Consider the following 23,080-nt stretch of genomic DNA (forward strand, 5'->3'; position numbering starts at 1 on the left):
TTCAATCTTTGTACAACATTAGTTTTGTAAGCTAACTTCTATGTGTTCACATTAACATGCAGTGAATGGTCTAGAAGCTTCGGTGTCCTCCATTCGTGTGGAAACTATCACCACATTTGAAGCCCAATCACCAACTTTGGCTGTTTTCTGACTATACAGTCAGAAACTATCAGAGCTATTTTTTTCCCTCAACTCCAGTCCTGAGAAACTGTGTCATTTGAAATACAAAGTTTACATAAGCTATGGTTATGCAAACAACCATATTGCCCCTCAATTACAGGAAAGCAGGAGAGGCACTTTTTACAATGGCAAGTAGTGACAGGACGAGGGGGAATGGTTTTAAACTGAAAGAGGGAAGATTTAGATTAGATATTAGGAAGAAATTCTTTACTGTCAGGGTGGTGAGACACTGGAACAGGTTGCCCAGAGAAGCTGTGGATGCCCCCTCCCTGGCCGTGTTTAAGGCCAGGCTGGACAAGGCTTTGAGCAACCTGGTCTATTGGAAGGTGTCCCTGCCTGTGGCAGGGGGGTTGGAACTAGATGGTCTTTAAGGTCCCTTCCAACCCAAACCATTCCATGATTCTATGAACCTCTGAAGTGCTGCGGACAGAGGAGGTAATGCTGCTTCATGGAGGGGGATGAAGCACCTGAAGAACCTGTCGAGCTGGGCAGTCTGGGGTTTTTTCTACCTGACTCTCAGCTCCGGGCGAGCTGAACGTTTGCCGCCACTTGGGGGTTCGCAGGGTTCGGCAGTTCCACACAGGACCCTGGTACCTCGGGTCGCCCCTAAACCCATGGCTGCGCCTGCAGCTGGGCCTAGCAGCCTCTCACCCCGCGGCCGCTGCGGCACGGGGCTGCGGGCGACAAGGGCCCAGCACGAAGGCTCCGCAGCCACCACCGAGAAACCACCCCCCGGCCGCGCTCTGCCGCCCGGAGGAGTCGCGTTTGCGGCGCACGTGCTCAGCTCCCCCCCTGGAGAGGGGTTTCCGCCATGAAGGCGGCACCGTTGACCCGGCAAGACAACGCGCACAACAAGGCGGCGGTTCCTCCCCCCTGCCCGTGAGTGGCGGCACGCCCGGCCGCGCAGCCCCCCACCGCGTCGCTCCGCCGCGGAGCCTACCTCACGCCGCCGCTCTCGGCCGCCTCCCGCCTTGCGCCTGCGCCGCCATTACCCGCGGCGGGCGCCCGCCTCTCAGTACGGGTGGCGCGTTGCGGGCAGGCGGCGCTTGGACGAAGCGTCGAGGGACGGTTCGGTGGACGACAGACGGGGCTCGGGGCTGGGGGCTCGGGAGGGTGGCGCGGAGGGTGGCCTGGGCGGTTGCTGTAGCCGCGGGGGTGGTGCGGGAGGCGGTGGGCTGCGTGGCAGGGGCGGCCGCGGCACGGTTCCTGAGGCGGGGGAGGTGCGGGGCTGCTTCCTTCTTCTCCCTCCGCGGTGAGGAGCTGCTCCGGGCTGGGGGGGCGGTTCGCTGGCGGCCGTGGGCTTTCCCCAGGCGGCCTGGGCTTTCTGTGAGGCTGGGCTCCCCCGGGGTGACCACTGAGGTAGCCTGAGGGGGGTTGTGCTCTCCGCCTGTGCCTGCCTTGGGTGCCGGGCTGGCTGGGGTGCAGTTGAATTTGCACTGGTGAGTGGATTTTGTGGATTTTGTTGCTGTCTCTAGGCTCCTGTGATGCCGCGGCTAAGGTCAGGGAAAGTGGTAACTGCCAGCAAGGTGAAGCGGGCTGACAGGATGGTCACCAGCCCAGGCTCTCTGGGTGTGGGGGTAGGACATGAGCCAGGGGAAGAGTTGGTAGTCGAGCAGAGTCCTCATCTAACACCAAAGAGGAAACCTAAGCAGCCCTTATCTTCCTCTCTGCAACCTGCCATGCTGTCCAGCGTTTCCTGTGAGCAATTTGCTCCTCTTGTGCCCATGCAGAAGAAAGGTAAGAGTGGCCAGAGACTCCCAGGTAAAAAAACAAGGGGATACAGCACAGGAGGGCTGCCAGAAGGAAGAGGGGTGTAGCTCTGCCGATTTCAGACACTGCTGTATGTGAAAACTGGCAGGCAGCAAGCATGGCTGCAGCAATGTGCTGGGAAGAGATGGTAGCGAGAGGGACAGGACAAGGTCAACAGCTATTTTTCTCAGGAACTACTTTGCAAAATAAATTCTCAGTAGGGATTGAAAGGGAAGAACATAGCTCAGAAGGGCTGACTCAGGTTCCCAGGAGAGTTCGGGGAGCTCAGGAGAAAAAGGCGAATGTTCCTCTATGGAAATAAAACTACAAATCCCATAGAGGAGGAAATTGGGAGCACAGAGAGACATGGCATTTGCTGTTTGTCAGAGCCAGAGGGGCTGCAACCCATAAAGGACACATGTAGTACTGAAATGAAAAGCAGTGGCTCCTTAATGATGCTGAGGATGCAAATCCCAGATCTCAAGAAGAATTTGGGGACTGAGGAAGCCTTGTCTGAACCAAGACCTCAGGAAGAGGTAGATATGCTAGGGAAGTTGGATGGGTGTTTTTTAATTGGATTGAGAAAGCCAGGGGGACAGGTGAAAGGAAAGACATGCTTGAGCAAGAAGGGCAGGACATCTTTGATGAAACCAAAACTACAAGGTCCCAGAAAGATGGGTAGATCTGCCTTGCTAGAACTGCATACACAGTGTCCGGAGTCCAAGAAAGGAGCTGTGAGTCAGAGGAAGAGGGGCAGAAACACACTGGTGTCACAGCAGCTACAGGGTCTAAGTGGCGAAGAACAACCAATAACCAGAGGAAAGATGCACAAGCGTTGCATAAAAAAAGAGTAGCAGAGCTCAAACCCTCAGAAAGGAGCAGACAGCCTGGGGGAAAGTGGTAAGCACTTGTGCCTGGTTGTAGAAGTACCAGTGCAGAACTTGGGCTCCCAGGACAAGGGACTGGTGCTGCAGTAAGAACCCAGTAAAAAGTGAAAAAAACAGGAGATAATTTTTCTTTTGCGGATGTGTCTGTGTGGGACAAAGTCATGGGGGCAGGAAAGAGTGGCCTGTACCCTATCTCAAAGTGACTTAGCTCAAGAAGTGTAGAGATAAGAGCTAGGCTCTGCTTTACAATACTGTGAATACCACTCTTGGAAGAAAACAGATTTTAAGGAAGAGGAAAGGCAGTTCTTTAGCACAATGGAGAGGAGACCAGGTACCCTTTTGGGGGGTGGGGGGAGGAAGGGATATCGTCAGCAACAGGTCCCAAGTAAGAATTTTTCTTCTTTTTTCCCCTCAGAAATGGTCTTTTCATTCATGAGTAGAAGGTCAGGCACAAGCAGGAAAGGAGGCAGTAGTTTCAGCAAAGCCAAAATAAAAGATATTCAATTCTTTATTCACCTGTATATTATTTGCTTATTTTTGAATAAGTATCATGCTGTCTGGTTTTGGTGCTTGCCTTTATAGATTGCTGGGTTTTGTTTTCAGAACTTTTTGCTTTTTAGTTGCTATTCTCTGCAAAATCGTAAAAGATGTGGTGCTTAGGGACATGGTTTAGTGGTGGACTTGGCAGTGGACTTAATGATCTTAAAGGTCTTTTCCAACCAAAACGATTCTCTGATTCTATGTAGAAGCAAAGATTGTATTCTGGTGTTTTAAGAGAGTGTTGTATCAAACTGGAACAATTTTGGAAAAGGATTTTTGAGATTCTCAGGTTTTTCAGGACAATTGTCTCAAAGACATTCTTTTTACTTTCCAAGTGGGGACATTCAAATGACAAATATTTGCTGTAGGTTAGTATTAATAAATATTTTATCTAGAAACCATATTTTGAAAAAATTAGGTATTAAAATTGTATCTTTCTTACTTTGAAAACTAAGATCTAAAAAAACCAACATACTATTAGTACATTCTTGAGTCCATTCTCCAGATGAAATTTTCAGATGTACAGTTTTTTATATAATCTGTATTTAAATCAAAAGTAGTACTTTGTAAAAATGCAAGTCCTACAGTTTTCCTGAATCTTCTTGAACAGTCTGATGCATTTGGTTGGACTATTTATATATGAAATAAATAACTATATTCTTATAAATAAGCTTTCCTATTACAGAGAATCTACTGTGTAAACAAAAGATTTTAACACTGAGTGTGCAAACAGCTGCTGTGTTTTCTTGCCAGACTTCTCTAATTTGGTTTACACCTATGTTTTAAATATACAACTTAAGTGTCCTTTTGACACCTTAAGGTTCTGTTCATCTTCGCTTTTTCTGAAGACAAAACATAATTTGTTACTATAAGTCTGATAATAGTGCTCATTTTAAAAAAATGGTAAAGCTTTACAGAAATGTTTTAGTATTATACAGTGTCATGTTCTTTAGTAGCCTTGAATGTTTTTTTTCCCTTTATAAAATATTGCAATAGGGTAGTCTTTTCCCCTTAACGTATTCTTTAATGGCACTTTTTTGTTTTTAATCAGCAAAGGAAAAATGGAAAGCAATTGAGCAAGACTCTAGTACACAGGCTATGAAGAAGCTTAAGGCAAATGGAAACAGATCAGAAGATTCCAAGGAAAAGGAACCTCACTACTCTAAATCTCCTACGGCTGCTATATTAGATGGGACTCAAAGCAAGAGCTTCCTATGCCATCCTGTAACAAAAAAGTTCTGTGTGCAGCATAAAAAAAGGAAACCCAGAATTGATCAAATCAAGTGCTTGCAAAGTTTTAGTGTGACTACAGCCGAAAAAGTGAGAAATGTATCTGCAAAATGTGATGTGGAACATTGCAGAAACACTCTAAACCATTGTAACAGCTTGTTCTGTGCAACAGAAAAGAATCCATTTGTGAGATTAGAGGCCTGTAGTTACATCAGTAGGTTTGTAAAGTCTTCAGCTAGTGGAACTACCAGCAGTTATAAATTAAGTGGATTCTTCCATGTAGCCCAGGATAAAAGCAAGCATGTTTTTCCTGATGGTACTGTAGAACAGAGGGATATGAATTGCAGCACTAGGAGAATTCAAAATGAGAGATCACCCATAAAAGATGGTTTATTGTTTAATAAAGAAAAAACTCAAAACAGAGAAGGGTGTTTTTCATGCTGTCAGAGTGAAAACAATAAGTGTCCAATGGGGAAAAAGCAGAATATTGGTAGAAAGCCTAGAAAAAAGAGAAAAATCACTGAGAAATCAGCAGTGCAGAATATTTTCACAGACATGGCTAATGAATGCAGTGAGCATGAGTTACAAACGGAAACAGCAGTTGCCATGTCAAGCTCCTTTGCAGTCTTAGGACTAAATCACACAGAAACTACTCTGTCAGCTTCATGTGATCATACATCAAATCTTCATATAGGAAAAAGTGCTCATGAAGCACGAAATACATCAGTCCGGAGAAAGAACAGTACCAAATTACTTGCATTTGATGATGGCTTTAAGGAGACATCTGAGCTCTCTGTAATAAAAGGAGAAAATTCAAACAGTGTGACACATCATTCTGCTGCCTCAGGTAGCCTGAGAGTGCTGGCTCAGGTCCGTGGTGTTTCTAATTGTCACAACAGCAAGACACATGAAAAATTGAACAAAGTTAAGAAGAAATTGCAGCAGTTTACCTGTCAAAGAACAGTACCTATGACTGGTAAAAATGTTTGGCCTTTTGTATCTTGTGCCAGGACTTCTGAATGGGTTCATAAAAATCATGGGTCCATCTCAGAAGGAAAAAGACTTTTAAGGGCTGCCTTCGAGGAATCCTCTGATAAAAGCAGTGTTAAAGCTGTAGGAAACAGTGCTGTGACTGGGAATTTGACACAGTTGGAGTTGCGTACGTCATCGGCAGAAATTAACAAAGAATGTGCACATAAAATAATGGATCCAAGTACTGAATGTCTGACTTCACTTGAAACACCAGAACCCTCTTCTGTGGATATTTATGAGACTTTGAGAATGAGCAATGAAAATGTGGAATCTTTAGTTAATATGAATAGAAGTGCCGTGGCTTTTAACCATGATGATGTGCAAGAAGTTAGATCAACCTTGAATTTTACAACAAAACAAAAAGGTAAAAATAAAGGAGCTGTTACAAAAAGAAACCTGTCTGTGACAGTCCAGAATGGTGCATCTACAGGTGACAAAACCAGAATAAACTTCAACCATAAAGCATCAGTAATGAAGCAGACATTTTCTCATTTAAAGCTAATGAAAGTATTAAACACTGGAAACCTGACAAAATTCAAAATTCCTTTATACAGAAACAAACCTGAATCCATGAAACTGGAATCTGTCCATTCATTTGAAAGAAAAACCTGTTGCCCACTAGAGCTTCTTGACAGCACGAGTGTTTCAAGGAGGCAGAAAACAAGTGAAGAGACTTCTTCAGTAAATTCTGAGCATCAGCCTCTTCCTGTCACGAGTGATGCTACATCTACAGCTTCCATGAAGAAAAAAGCGGATGAGGTCACCAGCAAGGACTTTCAGCATGATGGCTCTGAAAACCTTTCAAATGAGATGTCTGTGCTCCCTGAACATTTTTCTTCACATCCTTTTCTTGATGGACAACTAGAGTCATCTGTGCCTGATTTCCGTGGTACTGAATGTGGACTAAAATCTAATTTTCCTGATCGTTCTTGGAATGCAGTTGACCACCCTGTTGCATTAGAAATAAATGATGATAGCAAATTAAGAGAGAATCTTTCACAACACAAAAGTCAAAATTTTCCAGATATTCTTGAAGCTTATGAAGAAGATGTTCTTGTCATTGATGTGATTCAGGATGACCCTGACCTTTTTGGAACCAATAACGAAGAGGAGCTTGCACTTGCAGATTCTGAAAATTGTCCTGTGAAGGCGTCCTATACTAGCATTTGCATTAAAGGCAAAAGGCAGGATCTTAAGCTGGAGTATCCTGTTATCTCAGAAAATAGTGATTCAGTAGATGATAATTTTAGGTATGCATATCATTCTTTTTATTACAGTAATCCTAAGTACTTTGTTCTCATATTGGTGTACTTTGGTTGTAGTGATCAGGCTTCCTTACAGAATTTCACTAATTTCTGGATTGATTTTAAGTGTCAAAATTTGGTTGAGGTACGACAGTATTCTGAATGCAAATAAATTAATTTGTTCTTCATAAGAACTAGGATAAACTCTGAGTCGAAGGAAAACATAGTCCTAAAGAATAGGTTTAGACAAGTGAAGTGACATATGAAAGTATAAACAAAGCTAATTAAGAGTAATATTCTTAATGAATAACAATATTTTTAAATATCTGACTTGATTTGAGATAGCAGATATCCATTTGAGGGTAGTTTTTTAGTTGTGAAGTGGTATAATACTTAGAAATATTTTTTTACTTTCTAGGTGTAGCTTATTCTTTTGCTGGATCTGTATGAGTAAATGGTTGTCTCCACAGTAGTACTCCATTCTGCCGTTCTCCTTCCCTGCTTTTCTCCTATTCCCAGACATGCGAATAGTTTTCAAATCTGTAATTTGGCTAACACGTTACAGATGTTTATGATCCTGCGTCTTCATTCAGCAAGTTCCTGGTGTAAATTATTAGGCATTAATGTTTTTCTGGGTTTTGAGATGATAATAAAAGTCACTGAAGGGGGAAGAGAAGTTTGAAGTAGAAACAAACTTTTGTAAAAGAGGTAGTAGTCCTTTGTGGGATGGATAACCTTGTCAACGGTCTAGTCTGTTTTCTCTCTAAGCTTTGATACTTGTGTTTGATAAAGGATGAAATTTTTCATCTTACAAAGAAAAACATAAAGCTGAGATAGAAATAGTACAAGATTTTCCTCTGAAGATTAGTTTTTTATTGGGAGGGGTGTTTTGATTCTCTTACTCTGGTGTTTCTGGGTGGCTTTGCATTATCCCTGTTTTAAATAATGTTTTAACTATATTCAACATTGTACTATCTTATAACTGCATTCATCTTATTTTTACTCTTTGCTGTCCTTATCCTTTCCTCTGCATTAAACCCACATGCAAAAGAGGAAAGGAGTCTTTTTTGAGGTGCTGAACAGTTTCTTAGACACGAGAATATAAAACTTTCAGATGTTAATAGCGTAAGACTTCTGCCAAAACAGGCCTCTGAAGAACAGGGCAAGTATTTAGTAGGAGCATCCAACTTCTTAAGAAGCAGCTAGGCTGTATCATAGTAAATTTGTTAGAATGAGTATTCATCTTGTGTACAGTGTATATTATATCTTACATACACTGTATATGAGTGTATATTATATCTTATATACACTGTATAACAGAATGAGTATTTGCTGCATATTACCCCAGGGTAATAATGGCTGTTCAGAGATGGTTTCCAACTGACTCTGTCCAGAGAGCTGTTGCACAGAATGGAAGACCAAAACTTCTGAGCCCGTTACTACCATAATTAATACATGAGTGTAAAGTTTGCTATTTATATAAATACTAACTGAAAATTTTATGGGCTCTTGTAAGTACTTTGTAGGGAGGACAAATATTCCCTTTAATTAGTAATGACATTGAGTTAGAGTGACATTATCACAACCATTAGATTGATGAAGACTGAACTTCTTTGAAGTAATATTTCAGCTTTCTTCCTGATATCTGCTGAATTTGCTTGCCATCAGCCAAGGGAAATAAAAATGCATGGTTCTTATTTCTTAGAATTTCCCCTTAATTTGCTAAAGAAGCAGCCAAAATAGTCTATTTTTGCTTTTTACCTTCCATAATTTGATGCAAAGATCATTAGGTGATGACTAATTGTAGCTGGTAACAGTCAGGAACATATCAATGAACTGAATATGAGAATACTAAAATAAGGCAATAGACCTTACCAGAGTTTTATCAAGTGGCTTATGATATCAGCAGATAATACTAAGAATGGCCAGTTCATACTGTTGTTTTTTGTTTTGTTAGTATTTACTAGATACAACTGGGACGTCAGCTTCATTTGGCCAACCAAAAAAGTGATTATGCTGGTAGAGTTACACTCACATCATACTATATATTTTAAAACAAAATATTGTTTCTGTTAATGTTCTTTTTTTTTTTCTTTAGAGATATTCTAGAGTATTGTATATGTTTTCTTGTTTGGCTTCTTATTTTATGCATACTCAATTTTGCTTCGTTGCAGTATTAGTTTGTAACACCACTTCAGTCTGTCCACGTAGAAAAGCAGTTCAGGACTGCACTATTGTAAACCATCTCTAACTTGTATAAATATTAGTTTACATGCATGTTTTGTTTAACATCTGGTTAATGTTAGCCATTACACTCTAGATGAATGTAATCTAGGTGATTTTAGGTAGAAGAGCAATGCAAGCACTTAATAGCTGCACATGGTGGTTGTTGCTGAATGTTTCCTTTAACTGTATCAGTACATAGCTTTTGTTATGATTTCCCTTCAGATTAATAAGAGCAGGCAGATGATGATAGAAAGAATCTGGATCTTTGCTAAAACTGTTTTAGTGCATGTATGCATGGGGATGGACTTCAGTACATTACTTCTTGTGTACTGATATTTTAATCTGACGCTGGTACAGAGCAGTAAGAACTGCTATTTCTGCTAGCAGCAAGTTATTCTGAAAGTATGACTGGGTTGTTAAAAGGCTTTTTAAAATGTGTGGAGTTTTACTCATGAGTTTAATAACATTTAAATTGTAATTGTAAAGGAAACGATTGGTGCCTTAATTTGTGTTGTCCTTCCAACCACAAAAATTTGAGATCTAGCAGCTTGTCAAAATATCAGTTGCTGTAATGAAGTAATACTTTTTATTCAAGTTTCATTGTGAAACCAAAGCACTGAAAATGGGTGAAGGATGTACCCGGTTGAGTCAGTAACTGACAAGTGTTCAGTGGCAACTATTAGCTACTGTGGATGTGTAACTATTACTGTGATTCCATTTCATTTGAGCTTTGAGTTTAAACACAAAGACGTGTTTAACCAGTGATGCTTTTTATCTTTCACTGTTTGTGACCTTAAAAGCCAGAGGGTTTTTTTAGTTCTGAAAATTCAAGGATAATAATTTTTGGCTTCCAAATTTCAGATAATGAGAGCATGTGTCCTTCAAAAGTAGAACATACTCGTCGCAACAGTGATTGAGGTCCAAAATTCAGAGGCTTGGGGTTATTTTTTGGTTGTTTTGTTTTTTTTTTTTTAAGCAAACTAACAAAGCACCCAACAACCAAAGAGAGACCTAACCTTGCTATACATCTCAGTAGTTTCCTAACTACTGTAATTGTGCTTGTGCATGTGCCCAGAACTGATGTCTCTGAACAAGTAGGTTTAAGTAGGACAAGCAGGTCCTGTCTCTTCATCCTCGAACATTCAGAAAAGGCTCTGTGTGTGTATGTCTTGAATGGTTTGATTCAGTTAGCATGCTCTGACCTTAAGGATAAGTAGGACCGGTTATTCCTCTGGTGGTTGCATTTGAAGAGAAGAGTGAGTGCTGGTCACTTCCAGGCATTAGTTGCTAGTCATCAGGAAAGGATTCTGGACCTGCAGCCTGAATGGGGCAGTGAGACTCAGTTTTCATGTATACTTCTGTTTGCCATTTTCTGTTGCCTACCCCTAAGTGACTCCTGACAGTGCAGGTTTTTGAATCAGTCATCTGAGTTATTTCTTTCCTCTCATGTAGGGAATCTAGACACTTAACATTAAGTGGCATCCAGTATATCTGTTCATCCCAACAGAACTAGTAGGTTCAGTGGATACCTTTGAAAGAGCATCAGCAGCCATTCTTGCTCTTAGGAGGCTTCTGCATTTTACTGTTTCCCTTTTTGAATAAAAAGCCTAAACTTGAATCCATTTTTCATACGCAAAATAGCAAACTCAATACTGGTTTGTGTAACTTGTGCTATAAAGAGAGATTTTTTTAAACTTTATCAGCAGCAGCATGCAAGAGCATCCCACATTCGGATATGGTCTAGTCTTTCTCCATTGCTAGATCTCTCAAATGTGTTGATGACTTCTGGTTCTATCAGCATTCCTAGATTCATCAGGCTCGTGAGCAGATGCCAAGTACTGTAATAAATGTAGTTTTCTGTATGTGTTTTAGGCATCTACTTTACAAGAACTTATAAAGTGCTTGTGTAACTATTTCACACTACACAATTAGCAGAATCTGGTAAAGATTTGGAAGTGGCTTTTGACCTGAACATGAAGATTTCTGTCTCTTGGTGCCGTCAAATATTTTCAGTTTTAAGCAATGTTTATGAAGATGACAGCTTTCTGGAACTGTCTGCACTGCAACTTTACAAAAAAGGAAGTCAATTGTTGCTATAGGCAAAATCACTCAGACTTTGTATTTCACATAAAATGTGAGGGAGAGAGGAAATAAGCCTACAGAGAGCCTGCCTTTAACAAAAATCCCTCTTGTCTCTGCAAACTTGCTGTAACTTATTAGGCTCTGCTTCTTAATGTATCTCGTGTATATACATAGATATCTGTGCCTGAGTGTTTGTAAAGTTCCAAGTTACGCATACTGGGGAACTTTTTCATTTCTACTAGGTTGTTGCAAATTTTCATTTTTCCACTTTATTAGGCAGCTTGCTGTCATTATACCTGGTGTCATTCACCAGGTGCAAGTTTCCAAAATCTGCAGTGATGACGTTGTTTTGTATATTCTGTATATCGTATTTTAATATGTTTTTTTACCTTCTGAGTTTTTCTAAGAAATACTTATTTTTTCCCAGCTTATCTTTAAAATAAGTGAAGTATCTTACTATGAATAAATGTTTTTGTTACTCTCTTTGAGGGTCATTGTTATGCAGATTGTCTTGAATATAAAATTACTATAAATCATGTTTTGTAGAAGCTGATGAATTGGCTCATTAGCACAGTATTTTCATAATTTGCTGTACAGAGAAGATTTCCCTTCTCAATACTTTAGACAAAGGTGAAACGATATAATGAGCTTTTACTGACAAATTTGGGGATTTGAAATGTCTTGGTTTTACTTAACATATTTAGGTGTATACCTATAGGGGTGGACATCAGAAAGCCAAAAGAGAGAGTTAAGAACAGTCTTACGACAGTGTGTTGTAAGTAAGGATTCTGTCCATAGCTAAAAGTATTACTGAGAACTTTAATTTTATGTAACTGGTTAGATTAATTCTGCTTTTGTGCAAGATGAAAATCTTAAATACACTTTTTGTTCAAAACAGACACATTACCATTCAAGAATCTGGAATGTTGAATGATACTGAAAATTCCTGTGATTGGGTGCTAAAAGGTAAGAGTCTTTGGAGATTTTTAATGCATAATCAAGAGAAGAAAGTAACCACAAAGATGTTCAGTGGCAAAACCTAGGATTGCTACTTTCGACATAAAATGAGAACTTGTCAGTTCAGTAATACCTTTTAATTGTAAAAGTGATTTGTTTCCTAATGCATATAAAATGGATATATTTTGGAATGGTACAAACCTGACCCTTAGAGCGGACATCTACTTCTCGGTAGTACTGGGGGGTTTTCTTTGGTTGGTTGGTTTTGATTGTGGTTTTTTTGACAGCTCTGTGATACTTTAGGCAAGGAATTCTGTTGGTGGATGAGATGATAGTAAGACACTGAGTACTGTGTTACTGCTTTAGAGTCTGGCTCATAATCTCACTTGGTTGTTCTCTTGTGTTCATCAGCAGGCAGAGTTTTAGAATCTTTTTTTCCAGGTTGTACTTTTGTTTTTTGTGGATGCTATGCCCATTCCTCTGATAAACTGTTCTGTTTTTTAAGAATGCTTGATTTTTTTTTTAGAGAAGGATACTTCTGACTTACTGGTTTTTTTCTTCCTATTTTAAGCAGAACAGTCCAACTAGGCAGCATCTGAATGTGATTTGATTTCTTTTCTACAGCTTCCGTACAGACCTACTAAGCAAGGTATGTCTGACGTGGAAGTTTCTCTTAGATAGGTTGGAGGAACAGGATTTTGACTTTGAACAGAAGCCCATTACTGACATGCTGGAGAAGGCACAAAGTGCTGAGACTGGTTTTGGAGGTTCTCAGTGTCTTCCTTGCTGGTGTCAGTTTGTCAACTTGCTGTTAATCTGGAACTCTGCCATTATATATTGATGTTGTTGCAGGCTTGAAAAGTGTCAGTGACAGTACCTCTTGTGCTGTTTTTTTCATATCAGTGTGTTACGTTCACGTAGAAAGAGTGAGTGGTTTGGGCAGATGTAGTCTCCTGGCGAAAAAGGAGTGAATAGTGACTATTTGTGGGAGAGAAGTTTTCAGGCTTCAGTGATTAGAAGGCAAAATAAAAGGTAATGAGAGTTTAATAGCTCAGACACCAAAAAATAGACACAAGTTCCCTGAGGACGAGTAGGGAGGAAGTACACGGCTAGGCCTCTGGTGATATAAAGAGCCAGAGGGGCCTGTGCCATGGCATCTGCAGTACTGAGGTGATTGAAAACAAACCTGGGAGCAAGTTCTGTACTATTTAGTAACTTCTGCATTTTCTTAGACTGTTTGTTGTTTTACTTCATGTTCTGACAAAGTTTGAGGCTAAAAGTCTTTGGGTCTTTTTGTGGTGCTTAAAATAAAGAAAAAGGAGGTCCTTCTTCCCAGATCTGAGAAACTTAGGATCACATCACACTATTAGATTAATATGCACGTGGTAACTTATGTTTGATGTATACATTTTTTAGAGAGACCTGTACAGAACAACAGAAAGATGTCTGGTTTTGGTAATTACTAACAATTTCTGTATTTATTTAGAGATACGTATTACTGCTTTGGTGTCTTGTGTTATGTAGTTAGGTCATGGCTGCTTGTCTCGGTGGCTTTCACAGCCTAAGAAGGGCAACAAATACTACAGTTAAGGCATTCTGGATGACATCAATCCTCTTCATCTTTCAAGTGGAAATCTTATGTACGTTGTCTTCACGCAGATGTGTCTTGTACTGATGATCATACAGAGACCAGTGACTATAAGATAAAAGCCTTTCCAATGATAATCTGATTCTTTCTTCCTGTGTCTGAACAACGCAGGGCAATTGAAGTACATTCATGTGATCCAATGAAATAGGGAATTTCTTTTCTATTCAGAGTTCTTCTATGGTATATAAACACCTGCTTCAGAAGGCTGCAGTCAGGTGTTCTGTTCATTTCCTGTGGCATCTGCAAAATGTGCTGAGATTTCCTGACACTGAGTTCTCATTGAGCTTACTCTATTACAGGAATTTGGAGTTTCTCAGAGCTATCTATATTTAGTTCAAGGTTGCATCATGTCATTACAATTAGCTTATGCCCTTCTCCAGCAATGACTAAGTCTTTATTTGCTTAGCAAATCACCATACATATCTTTGGCTGTGTTTTAATAACAAGCTTAACTGAATTTATTTCTAAAATACTGAATTCAATATTATATAAATAAACCTGTTGTACTGTTCTACAGGGACTATTACAGAACATACAGCTTGAATAGAATTTTAATTGCAGATTCTGTTTAATATTTATTTGAAATGGTTCATGCTTTAAAGTTGAAATAATTTTACATATAAATTTCACATTTAGGAAGTCCTAGGAGTTCTTAAATGTCATTAGTGTTAAGGCTTTGTAATATTTAGGAAATAAAAGCTTTGTTGTCTTGTAGCACAGGAAACATGTAAAGTGATGTGTTTATACATTTTCAGCTACAGATATTAAAACCCACAACTCCCCCAGAGGAAGCAGTCCTTTGGGAGGTGTTACTGAGGACTTTCTTGAAGATGGGCAACTGAGAGAACTAGATGAACTTCTAAAGAGTTATGATGTTGGATGAAAGGTACTGAGAAATTCATGCTTTCTGTCACTAAATAGTTTAAGAAATGATAGTCCATGTAATTGGATAATTTTAATTACTAATGCTGTTTTATCAACAACATTTTTAATTTCCTGTAGTAAAAAGAATATTAGCATTTCATAGATTACTGTGCTATTGACAATGTAAGTTTTGCTTGACAGAACGTTTTTTTTTTTAACTTGTCACTAATAATTCATCTTCAAATTTGAAATGAAACAAGATGTTGTTCTATCAGTTGTTACAGTAGTTCTGTATTACCAATTGCATGAAAATTACTGTTCCAGTGAACACCTAGGAGTACTGTTGTGCATATGTGACATTTTTACATAACATACCTAGTTTTAAAAGTTGATGTTAAATGCTTCTCACCACACAGCCTCAGAAGGATGGGGTAGTGCTGGAAAGCTGGAGAGCTGCACAGCCATCATGCATCCAAGGAGGATCAAAAGCTGGGGAGCTGCACAGCCATCATGCATCCAAGGAGGATCATTCTGTGGCTCATTACGTGAGCAGAAGGGCCATTACATTAACATACTGACTTCCTGGCAGTTCAGAGGGAACATTAAGCCATTTTCTTTCTCAGTGACTTTATCTGACCTTTCTACTCTTTCTGTCCTCCTTCCTCTAGATAATAAGTCTAGGTCTTTTAAGACTTGCTGAAGTGTTATACTATTTACGTCTTTGGTAATGGATTGGAATTTACATCTCACTGCCACTCAAACATAGCTCCTGGTAGCATTTACGGTTTTCCACTACTTCAAAAGTGGATAATGGTTTTAACTAAATAAGTTAAACTGTAAAATTCATATGGCTAAAAACTGATGAGTAATTGTTAAGGTAATTGAACAGTAGGGAATCAGTTTCCCTGGCAAAATCATTATTTAAAAGCAGAATAGAAACATCTCCTTGAGCAAATGGAATCAGGGCTGCTAACACCTGATTCAACAAAGTGAACAGTGCCATTTTGTTCCCTGACCTCTTAGAGAGGATAAAGGGTCTTGTCAAATAGTATAGGTTACTGGAGGTGTAGTACTTGTTGCAATATTGCCACATCAGTCCCAGCTGGGCTACTTTGTACTGTTGTGGCTTTATAAAATCAGTGTCTTGATGTTTGCTTTTCTGCTCTGTGCTGGACAACAGTAAATATGTACAATTAATCTCACCCAAACCTCAAACTTAACCAAACTTAAGCCACAAAATACATGCTACAGCCCTAAATGTATTCCCGTACGTGGATGGAAAACTAGCTGTGCAGCTAGTGGGAGAGAGTGGAACGGCAGAACACTTGTTGCAAGTATTCTGCTGCTTGGGGTGATTTTGGTGTTTTGTTTTTTTGATGACTTTTCCAACTAATAATGCTGTGAGAAGGACAAAAACTAACCATGGATAAAATCCCAAAAATATTTGGGGAACTGGTAAAATGAAGTTTGGAAATCTGATGAGAGAATATCCATCTCTCATTCTTTGACTATCATACATTTGTGATATAATGTGAAGTTCAAATTACTACATGAATAATGGACAAAACAAAGCCAGGATTCCATGACTCTGTTCTATATCAGTCCTTCCAGATTCTCACTCCCAAGTATGTCAGGTGCTGTCTTTTTTCTTCTTATCTTTGGGGATTTTTTACCTATACACCATGGTGCACAGCTGAACAAAAGCCGGAGATTTCATCTCAATACAGCTTTAAATTTTCATTAAACTTGATGGAATGTCTTCCGTGGGTTTCTACACATCTGTCAGGCACCGTTAACATTGGGCAGTGGGCCTAAAAATTGCTGGGATTATCAGTGGGATCAAAGAGAAGTGAAGACTATCGTGTCACCTTTTTTCCAATTAAAAATCACTATTTTAAAGATCACAGAATATAATGGCAGTGTGTCCATTTAAAAAGATGGTGTAAGAGTAACCCTACAGTCCAAATTACAGTTTTTACCGTCAAGACTATATTATCACACCTTCCAATGATCACTAATGGTTTTAAGTCTGTAGTGTAAAGCGTAACAGGCTTAGTAGTGCTTTGCTATATCTGAAAGTACATGTTAAATATCTCCACAGTTCAGGTTTGCAGACAGAGCGCCTGATGTTAAGCAAGGAAAAAAGACTGAAGCTGAAAAAAGGTATATAAATTGTGTCCTTCATGTAACCTGTGATGTTTCCCAGTTACTGTACAAATGAAATGTGATGTTTTTACTGAAACATCATCAGCATTTTAATTCAATTTTTCTATGTTATTGTGACTACGTGATAAAGAAAATAAATATGTGAAATAATATAATTCCACTGTCCAAAGTACGAGACAAGTATAGTCATAGTCTGACAGGACAATAGAGGTTATTTTGTCCTTCGTCTGTGGTGATGAAATATATCCACTTCATGCCAGTGCCTCACCTTGGCATCTCAATGTGAGTATAGCATAAGAGACATTTCCAGCCACAATAGCACTTACTAGAACTTTAAAAAAAAAAGTCAATGAAACTTTCAGCTTTCTCTTCTGCCTCTTGGGACTTTCTAAACTGATGAAAAAATTGAAAGATCTCATTCAAATTCAGGCTGACAAGTATTTGAACAGCAGTAGAAAAAGGCACTTAAAAACATTTCATGTACTTTACTGTTCTGCTAGCTTCAAGTTGTGCTTACAGTGTTAATTGTACATATGACTTAGTGTCAGACTAAGAAACTTCCATTCAACAACAGTCCAAAAATGAAGCAGAATAAGACTTTGTAGAAGTGTGCTTAACTGATGGAATACTTCAGTAATTAGAAGAGAAATAACAGATATTTCAGAGTTATTTTCACAATAATCAAGAAACCATAACTGGCATAGAAGAGGGTATTGTTTTTTCCTAGCCCTAGTCACATTTCTGTGACAGACTTGAAGTGTACCAAAAGTCCGTTAAATGGAGAATATTGCATCTTTTCATTAACCCACTAGAGAGCTCCAAGCTCCTTCTTCTGGTAAAATACCCATTTAAGTTTACCTTAGTAGCAGAAATAGTTCTTTCTGCTATAGAATAAGTAGATTATGCTGGATAAAATATGTTTGTGCAAGTCATACTGCATTACTTCACTTCCGTAGCTGAAATGCAGCGCACTCTGTGGCTAAAGAAGAGGCGTTTATTCCTTCATTTGGAGTTGAACTATTTTCACTAGTTTTACTCAAAAATGTTACCATTGCAAAGTTTCATCTAGAAGAAAACATAGTTACTGTTCTTATTTAGCAAACTCCACTTCTAGTGATGCTGTTACTTAAAAAAAGAAATTGATTGTAAAAGAAATTGATTGTAGAGCTTTATAGTTTACAGTTCTTGGCAATATTGTGTATACTTTCATGTCTAGATTAAAAAGAGAGCTGAGGTTGTTATCCTGAAGGTAAGCTGCTGTGAAAATCCTGTTGTGTCCGATCTGAGGCTAGCATCACAAGGAAGCATAAAAAAATTTTACATGGTAACTTGAAAATTCTGAGTAACTAGATCTGCAGATTTTTTTCTTCTGGAGACCAGTACAATACATTGACTAGAATAAAAATAAAGATTGATATTGAAGAATTCGGGCATATTAGATAGGATTTATTCTTCTCTTCTGTAGCACTTTTATTTCAAACTGTATTAAAACCAGCCTGCAATTTAGGAAAGATTTGAATTATCCTGGCCGTGAGAAGCATTAAAAAGCTAGAATGTGCCACTCATAGGGGATAGCAAGTCTATTTCGGTCTCCAAGCAGCAAGGCGGATGAAATGTCCTTTGAACTGAACCTAGATTCTTAGTTGAAGGGGAGAGGGGAGGAAGATCTTGTGAAAGGGGATTATTTTTTTTCTGTGGTTTTATTTACAAATAAAGAGATCACTAAGTATTTTGCTAGCAATATTGTAGCTTATTTTGGAAAACATCACGTTTTAGTCGTTTAATTATCTGGAATGTACATATTTGGAAATAGTTAAAGGCAGGACAGTCTTTAATTGGAGTTCCCTTTGAAATCGCCTAAATCATCTGCCAAGCAGAGTCAGTTATTAGGAAAGAAAACAGTTGGCTCTTCAAATGTAATTTCAAAAGCTTTGTGGATTACTTCTTTGTCAGATACTATATAACAGACTACTGAAAAGTAGATGGTTCTTCAGAGGTGACAGAAATCATCTCAGTCTTCCCGTCAGCACAGTGGAAAAAAATAAAGTGGTTCACAGGTGCCTTTACTACTTATTTATTGAATTGCATGTAGTTATACTTTAGGACAGAATAATCTCAGCTAAGATCATAATCAGATTGGACCAGGCAATGAGAGTAGTGAAAGTAAAGTTGTTAGGACTGCTAGCTATGTAAATTTACAAGAAGTTTTTAAGTGTTGTGTAAATTGTTGAAGAAATTCTCATCTTTTATACGCTTAATTCCCCTTTTTAGTCGTCTAGTATGTGGGAGAAGCACCTGTTTAATTTGGTTAAACAAATTTTTGTTCTTTAATACTCAACAGTGACTATAAATACAAAGATCTTATGAACTGTGAATTGCTACCAGGATTGCCATTGCATGCCCGGAAAGTAAATGTCCTCAGTGAACCTACAGTGATGAAACCCTGGACAAATGGTATCGTATGCTGTATCGGTGAACTCTCCAGAATTTGTTTTTACACATGTTCTGTTTACCTATAAAATCTTAAGGAATTTCTTCAGTTCCTGAAGGCATTGGCTGGAATTTGTTTTAGTTTGCATACACAGAAGCAAAAATGCAAGCTCTCGTATGATAGGTTAGTGGGGTTTGTTGGGTTGGGTTGGGTTTTTTAGCATAATCCTATTTCGTAGGGTCAAATAGCAATCGTTCTGCCTGGGTACTTATGGCTTTCAGATACTTTAATGGTACAGCAATGCCTGCATTCTTAGTATTTTGACATATTGTGCTTAAGCCATGTTATTGGCAAGTAACTTGTTTTTCTTTATTTGTGGTCAAAGAACGTGACTGCAGGTTTTCTTGGTTGGTTGTTATCTGTCGGCAAACTGGGCTAAGGGATTTGCCCACCTTGCCAAAGGTCAGAACTTTGTTGTTTATGCCAATTCAAACATTTGTGAGGTGGTCACTAGACTGGATCAAGGAAATGATCTAGATATAAAAAGCAGCACTTTATTTTGACCTGGTATATTTCACAACTGGGACAGGTACCTCTTAAGTGTCTCTGCCACCAGAGAAATCATAACATAATGGAACTTCCTTCTCTTTTTCTCTGCACATGACAACTTTGACATTTAGCCTTACATAAATGCATAGTTTTATTTGGCGTACAAGATAGAGAAAAACAGGAATTGACTACTTATGGATAGATACTGCGTTCTGTTTCTTTGCAACAGCTGTTTTGGAAATTAATGTGTTTAGAATTAGTGGTTAATATGGATGTTTAGAAACATGGATTTCCTGAATTGAGATCAGTGGCAGAGGTTCTTGCTTAGTTTCAAATTACACTGCCAGTCTGAGCTTGTAGACCAATTTTATCATCATATCATTTAACAGTATTTTCAGGAAGTGCAAGAAACATACATGCTATAAAAAGCAACCGTGAAATATGTCTCTAGACTACAGTAGTTTGAAGTTGCTCATGTCTTTGGCCTTGAAAGTGTATACACCTTCTGAAGAGTTCTTCTAAATCTTCCTTCTTAAAATCATTTGAAATGGTTGCCAAAGCAAGAGTTTCTGTGCTAGGGGAGGCCAAAACAGTCTTTTTTTCCCCTGTGCAGGCACGATTAGCTATTTCACTTTAGTGCCTGCTTCCCTATAAATTTGACATACAGTCGACAGGCAGAATACAAACTGTTGAAACGACCTGTAGAAACTCTATGCTGTGGGGACAGCAAGAATCTGGAGGAAAGACTTCTAAGCTCAAGTTCCCAGTGGCATTTTTCTGCAGCTAGCTGTTGACTGTTTTCCTGTCACTAAATTTATCCAATCCTGAATTTACCAAATTGCCCATTATCACTGCACACAACTAAGCAGCTGTGACAATACGTAACATTTAGATATTTAATTGTTCTACATTATATTTCTCCTTCCTATCCTGAGATAGTCCTGTCTTTTTAGTAAGACACGCAGGTTAAGAACCATGTCCCTAGTGCAAGTCTGTAGTAGAACATGCATCATTATTGGATGCTCTCTAGTAACTATAGTTTGTCGGAAAGGGCTAAGCACCCTGCCTTTCGAATACCCAGTTCTTCCAAGGGGCCAGGTGGGAACCCTAGAAAGCAAGGCATTCAAAAGCTCTTATTTCTCTTTAGATATGGAGTTGAAAATTGAACTTTTATTTTCCATTAACATTATTCATTTTTCCAGAGAAAGAAATCTGTTTATTGATAATAATTAAAGTTCTAAAACCAAGTTGCATGGTTAAGAAACCAGTAACTTAGCATTGGGCTTAAGCTTGATATTGCACTGCTTAAAACATAGGGTATGAAAGATTTTATTTCAATTCTGGAAAAATAGTTTAAATTTATGGGTAGTGATGTGGGAATGCAAAGATTACTGATAAAGTGGTGGGTTTTTTTCCTTTTGAAATTAAACTTCTGGATATTTTTATTCCACCACAGATAAAGTAGCAAAGTTTTTAACTTAACTGTGCTTACTCTTGAACTTTGTGTAAAGTCTCAGTTTTAGGATAATAAAGAAAACTGTAACTTAAATTACTGACTTTAGATTGTATTAATCAAATTTTCATTAATCATTGTTGTGACTTGAAGGAAGTATAAATACAAAGGAAAATAAGATAAATGAGAATGGTTTCAGTATGATTCATTTTATTACATGGTCCATTTATTGCCCTCATCCTAATTTTTAGATTACAGATTTTCAGGAAAAAGTCCATTACTGTCATTGCCAAATTATGGAGATTTTGAGCCATGGAAGATGGAAAAAAAAGCAACTGTGAGTTTTTAAATCCTTAATGATTTCTGATCCTTTGGCACTAATTTTGTTATGGATATTCAGACAATTCTCCATATATCTAGTCAGAAATTATGGATCTATGTATGTTTATGTTTTGACTCTAAAGATGTTACCACTGAGTAAACACAATTTCTGAGAACAAAATCAGTGATGAGGGGACGGCTGTTACAGTGGAGCTTTGTTGATTTCTATTTCCAGCTTAAGCAAAATCAAATAATGCTTTTTGCTTTATTGTTTCTGTAGAACTGAAAAGCAGTCAAGGTTTCTCATGTTTTGAGGCAGACTGCATTATCCATTATGCTGGGCACTGAAAAAAGGGTAAAGGAAATGGATGCCTCAGAATTCTCAGGCTGTTACTCAGAGCCATGCAGGAGTTTGTTGCCTTTCTGCCTCCTTTCTACTCATTATCCATCTCATTTAGCAGTTCTTGCATTCTGTCTGTCTGTGGTCTTCAGGACAGATTTTGTTGTGTTAGACACTAACACAAGAAGACAAGGGATTGATCTTGGTCTGCTTTGAAATGCTGCAAATACAGTATTGAGATGAGTGTTGTTTCAAAGGTTTAATCATAGATCACATTTTTTGCTTTTGTTTATCATTTGTGGGTATTTTGAAATTCTCAGATTAGTGTTTGCTTTCAAAAAATATTCTCTGTTGGGTTTTTTCTGCTTGTTTTAATTGTATTTTATTTTAGGCTTCTCATTCAGTCCGGCAGATCCTTGAGATGATTGAATTGCCCCATAGATATTGCAGATTTTATTTCATGACTTTGCGTGGGTGTGAAAGAGCAAAATGTTGGTTTTGGCATGTTCCTGCACAAGGGGATGAAAAGGTAAAGAGGTCTATTGAAGAAAGGAACAGATTGTAAGTGTGAACACTTTTTAAATGCAAAATGACATATCTTTTGTTCATTTCTATATGGAAAAGGAGTACATTTCAGAGATTGATGGATCAAAAAAATATTCAGAAATTCCTCCACTTGAGGTCTTTTAAAGTTCTTTTTTTAAAAAAGTGGTAGAGTTTTGAACTAGTAGGCTTTTTAAGAGAACAGACATCAGCAAAAGAGCAAGAATTGGGCTGTACGAATTATAGAGTAGTAGAATAGGGAGGTTCTGAGACATTTCTATCCCAAGCATCAGAGACCTGTAAGGAAACCCAGGCTTTGTATGTATTCTTAAAGTCAAAAGCCATCTATGGTATATTACTTTCTGCAAGTTTTGTGCAACAGGGGCATGTCTGTTTAAAGATGCTGTAACCTCCTTAAATGGAGCAACAATTCTCATAATATTTTGAAGCAAAAATACTTTTCCAGTGATGGGCAAACCAGATGTGTTTTCAAACCATTTAACAAAAATTATCAGTCTGTAATACTTCCAAGAACCGTGCAAAGCAAGCTAATTGTGCTGTCATATTAAGAAGCTAATTGTGCTGTCACATAATAAGACTTTGGAATTGGCTGTATGAAACCGAGACTTATGTGGTTC

At 38.5% G+C, this 23,080-nt stretch overlaps 1 protein-coding gene across 1 annotated transcript in view; it reads left to right on the forward strand.

Moving 5' to 3' along the window:
* The first annotated feature begins 1,662 nt into the window (after positions 1 to 1,662).
* Positions 1,663 to 23,080, forward strand: part of TOPAZ1 (testis and ovary specific TOPAZ 1) — a 48,888-nt gene continuing 27,470 nt past the window's right edge. The window contains 11 exon segments of the mRNA XM_068405324.1: positions 1,663 to 1,947; positions 1,950 to 2,183; positions 2,186 to 2,263; positions 2,266 to 2,829; positions 4,408 to 6,868; positions 12,069 to 12,136; positions 14,531 to 14,661; positions 16,741 to 16,802; positions 19,147 to 19,259; positions 21,490 to 21,575; positions 22,291 to 22,428. Coding sequence (XP_068261425.1) covers positions 1,665 to 1,947; positions 1,950 to 2,183; positions 2,186 to 2,263; positions 2,266 to 2,829; positions 4,408 to 6,868; positions 12,069 to 12,136; positions 14,531 to 14,661; positions 16,741 to 16,802; positions 19,147 to 19,259; positions 21,490 to 21,575; positions 22,291 to 22,428 — 4,218 coding nt within the window. The 5' untranslated portion in view covers positions 1,663 to 1,664.

Source organism: Nyctibius grandis, chromosome 7 (genome assembly GCF_013368605.1).
Source record: "Nyctibius grandis isolate bNycGra1 chromosome 7, bNycGra1.pri, whole genome shotgun sequence".
NCBI lineage: Eukaryota > Metazoa > Chordata > Aves > Nyctibiiformes > Nyctibiidae > Nyctibius > Nyctibius grandis.